Source organism: Cebus imitator, unplaced genomic scaffold, assembly GCF_001604975.1.
Source record: "Cebus imitator isolate Cc_AM_T3 unplaced genomic scaffold, Cebus_imitator-1.0 Scaffold64, whole genome shotgun sequence".
Classification (NCBI taxonomy): Eukaryota; Metazoa; Chordata; class Mammalia; order Primates; family Cebidae; genus Cebus; species Cebus imitator.
Genome location: NW_016107379.1, coordinates 5,596,504 through 5,601,130, shown reverse-complemented (window position 1 = coordinate 5,601,130; position 4,627 = coordinate 5,596,504). Strand labels below are relative to the sequence as shown.

The 4,627-nt window shown below is 43.1% G+C and overlaps 1 protein-coding gene across 1 annotated transcript; it reads right to left on the bottom strand.

The window, feature by feature from the left end:
* Positions 1–6: 6 nt before the first annotated feature.
* On the bottom strand, positions 7–1,124 carry LOC108305581 (eukaryotic translation initiation factor 3 subunit H-like). The gene has a single exon (XM_037739169.1). The coding sequence runs from the start codon at positions 1,114–1,116 to the stop codon at positions 58–60; it is 1,059 nt and encodes a 352-aa protein (XP_037595097.1). The 5' UTR covers positions 1,117–1,124; the 3' UTR covers positions 7–57.
* Between the last annotated feature and the right edge of the window lie 3,503 nt (positions 1,125–4,627).

Sequence of the window (4,627 nt, the reverse complement as noted above, 5' to 3'; positions counted from 1 at the left end):
TGCCCTGGTGTGATTTCAAGAGTTCATGTTAACTTCTTTTCTGGAAACTTCCTTTTCTTAGTTGTTGTATTCTTGAAGAGCCTGGGCCATGAAGAGCTTGCCTAAGTTTTGGGCAGTGAACTCCTTGATGTTCTGGCAGTAAGTGTTTATCTGGCCTGCAATGAGCAGCGAGTCCATCCTGGCAGGGGGCTGTGGCGGTTTGAAGAGTTTGGACAGGTCCTCCTCAGGGAGCAGGGGTCCTTCTCGGCTCTGGCGCTGCGTATTCTCCTGCTGGCGACGCTGCTGATACTGATGTTTCTGCTGCTGCTGTTTACTAGTATTCCTCATGTATGTGTTGTATTTAACTATATCTGGGCTCATTTCATCCACTCTGTCCATCAGCAACTGTAGATTCTTCCCCAAATGATTGCTGCTGGAAAGACTGAGCAATTCATGTTTATCTGCTACAGCTGACTTCTTTTCAAGTTCCCACATTAAGACATTAATCAGATGTGAATTTTTAATCACAATCGGCACTTCTTCAAACATGTACTCAAAGGTGATATTTGCTTTTTTCAATGCTTCAGGGGAAAAATCCTTCTCTTTACAAACTTCCATCAGTTTAGGAGTCAGTCTGTTTGCCTTTAGTGAGAGAGACCCTTGGGCAGTTTTTATGGGATCGTAAATGAGAATGGCAGATTCTTCAATGGCATGCTGGTAACTGAACTGAGAGTCCAGGAGCGCTTGGGTGACAAATGAGCCATAGTATGTGGACTGGTACCAGCCCACATGAAGATGATCAATGTTTACATGGCGAAGGCTCCGCATCATTTCCATCTGATATTGGGCTTCATCAAAGTCAGCATCATCCTCTGTGTGCTGAGGGAAAGGAAAGCAGTTGGTAATTTCAAGCCAATCTTCTACAACCAGGCCCAAAAGCACTCCTTGAACAACTTCAGTTACTTGTCCTTCTTCTTGATAATGTTTGATTATCTTTAATACCACAAGGCCATCTATCTGCACTTGCTTCACGGCTGAATCTCCAGGGCCGCCTTTGCCCTTGCCTTTCCCCGCTGTGCCGGTGGTGGAACTGGAAGAGGTGGCAGAAGAGCCGGTACCTTCCTTGCGAGATGCCATCTTTCTAGGCAGACTGACATTTTCTTTAGCTGTTCATTTTTTTTTTTTTTAAATCTCATTTAGGTCTTAAGGGGCATATGCTCAGCATGAGGTTCATATTTGGGTTACAAAGAAAACAAGGTATAGAATGTATCCTCAAGAAACTTAAAGTCTAGAGGAAAAGGCAACTACATACAAAGAACATTTCAAAATGATGCCCCAAGCTACAGGGAAAGGGAAACATACTGGGTTCTATGTAAATCCAAATGAAAGATATAAAGGAAATTTTCCTTGGGGGAGATAGCAAGAGTCTTAAAAGAGGATTAGAAATTATTCAGGTGAAGAAGTGTGGGAAGGACATTCTGGGTAGACAGATTAACTTGAGAATCTGTTACTACTAGTAGTACTACTATCACTACTGCTAGATAACATTTACTATGTACTGTATGTACCAGACACTGTTGTAATAGATTTATACTTACGACTCGTTTGAACTTTATAATTCCGTACATAGGAGATATGTACTATTGTCATCACCATTTTACATATAAAGGAGTTGTTCAGGTCACTTGCTCACAGTCATACAATCAAGTAGTTTGTGATGAGTTGAACCCAAGTAGTCTTATGCCAGAGCCCAACATGCTTAATCACTGTACTAGAGTTTAGTGAGTATACTAGATTTTTGGAGTACATAAACCCCCATATCTCCTGGAATTTCCTCCCTCATCTTTCTTCTTCACCAACATATCTTTTTCTTGATACGATGTACCAATAATTGTGTTTTAGTTGGATGTTGTATCCACTGCAGATTGCCACAAAAATTCCGTGTAAAAACCAACCACAGAATATTTATATAACTTAGGAGTCAGTGGGATTCAGATGATCTGGACTGTACTTGTTCTCGGCTGGGCTTGCTCATATGTTGGTGGACGGCTATGAGTCAGTTAGGTAGCCATGTTCATCTTGGATAAACTTTGTCACATGTCTAGGAATAGGGTGATTATTGGGTTGAACTAGACTGATTCAACTAGGATAGCGAGGAAGACCTAAATTGCATTCAGATTTCCACAGTTTTAACCTAATATCCTTTCTCTGTTCCAAGATCCCATCCAAAATATCATATTACATTTAATTGTCATGTTATGTAGGCTCCTCTTGATTGTGACTGTTTCTCAGACCATTCTTTTTCCAATGACCTTGACAATTTTGAGGCATACATGTCAGGTAATTTGTAAAATTCCCTAAATTGGAGTTTGATATTTTTCTCATTAAACTGGAGTTACCATTTTTGAGGTGAAGACCACAGAGGCTCATTTTTAGTATATCATGCCAAGGGTACATGCTATTAACATGACTTATCATTGTTGATGTTCACTTAAATTGGATTTTAAAAATGAATCTTATATAAAAATCTATTTAATTGTATAAGTTATATAATGGAGGATAAACTTACAAATATATTCTCCTAATCCCAAGGGACGCTGTACCATTTTAGCTGTTACTTGAATTAAATGAACATGTATTTAATGTATGAGATTTTAAGTCAATGGGTGAACAATTATAAGCATGATAAATAAGTTTAATTTCTCATAACAAATATAAGGTGAGTTCTTAGTCTGTTCTGTGCTACTATTCTGTGTAGAATACTCAAAACTGAGTAATTTAGCAAGGAAAGAGATTTATTTCCTCACATTTCTTGAGGCTGGAAAGTCTAAGATCAAGGTGCTGGCATCTGGTAAGGGCCTTCTTGTAGCATCATGTGATGAAGACAAGAGAGAAAGGGAAGGGGGCTGAACACATCTGCTTATAAGGAATCACTCTCATGATAACAGTCCTAATCCATTAATGAGGCAGTGCCCTCATGACCTAATCACCTCTTAAAGGTCCCACCTCTTAACACCGTTGATTTAGGAATGACGTTTTCAACACATAAACTTTGGAGAGCCTATTCAAACCACAGCAGGCAGTAAATACAATTTCCCAATGCAGACAAAAAAGGAAGCATCCTGGTTTTAAGGTAAAGATTATATCAAATGTGAACCATTGCCGTTGAAAGAGTATTTCAGGGAGAACTGCCAAGATGGCCAACTAGACACGGACAGGAAGAGCTTCTCCTACCAAGATCAACCAGACCATCAGGTAGACTGGCATACTCCAAACACATCTTTGAAAAGAAGGCATTGAGAATGGATACAGAGAAGATGCAAACCCTGGGGCTGAAAGGAGAGGAAGCTGGGAAACCTGCTCAGGGTTGCTGAGCACTAAAGCTTGTTCTTGGCCCCGAGGGGCTCCTAGGGAAAGGGTAAATGAAATAGGCATGAAGAGCTCCACTCATGCCACAGACTTCAGGATCTTAGCTACAAGAGACCCCACAACCCCTACAGACATTTGAGTTGGCAGGGAGAACTGTCCAGAGAGTTAGCAGAGACAGAACTGCTGTCTGTATGGAGCCAGAGGGTTTGACATGGGAAAGGCTGCAGTGGAGCACAGCCACTAACGCTCATCCTAAGCCATAGGCACCCATCCCATGGGCACTCATATTCCTCTAGGTGGCTTTAGTTTTTGTTAGCTGCTGGATCTGGAGAGAGCAGGGCTATCTTTCCTGTGGGCTGGGGCCAATCTCAAATGAATACCCCATTTGCCAGCCTCTCCCAAGGTCCCTGCCTGGCCATGCCCACTTGCAGCACAGCCTCAGCTGCCCCACTGAAATGCTTGCCAGCAGTCATCACTATAGCTCTTTCACTGGAAGCCCCCACCTTCCCACTGGAGCACTTTTGCAGAGACTCCCGCTAGTACACACCTGCCTATAGACTCTTCCCAGCCATGTTGCCACAGCCCCACTGCTGCCCAGCCAGCATGCACATAGATGTAGTCCCCCTGCTCCCCTATTGGTGTGCACTCACCTGTGGCCTCCTGCTGCCCTGTTGGTGTGCACTTGCTGGCAGCTCCCTGCTACTCTGCTGCCCATGGCTCTCCTGTCACAGTGTACTCTCTTGTGTACCCACCACCGCCCTGTCACAGCACTTTTGCTGGCAGCCTTTATCTGAGTGCTGTTGCTAGCACACTGGGAACACCTCAGTCTCTCCAATGCAACAGGTGCTTGACTTAGAGTGGCCAGAGAGCAAAGCTGCAGGCCTGATTCCAGCTCCTCAGGGTTAGAGCATGCAGCTCAGGAGTGTTCAGCTGAGCCTTGGCCTCCTGAAAGCATCCAGAAATGAAGCCAATTGATTACACCCAACTCATGCCACAGTGAAACCCTTAAGGACATCAAAGAATATACAAGCAAAAGCCCTACCCAAAGGACAGAAACTTCAAGGGTTAAAGGAACATCAACCCATACAGATGAGAAAGAACTAGTGCAAGAATTACGGCAATTATAAAAGCCAGTGGCTTCTTACCTCCAAATGACTGCACTGACCCTCCAACAATGGTTCTTAACCGGAGTGAAATTGCTGAATAACAGACACAGAATTCAGATTCTGGATAACAAGGAAGCTCAACGAGATAGAGGAAAACGTTGAAACTGAATCCG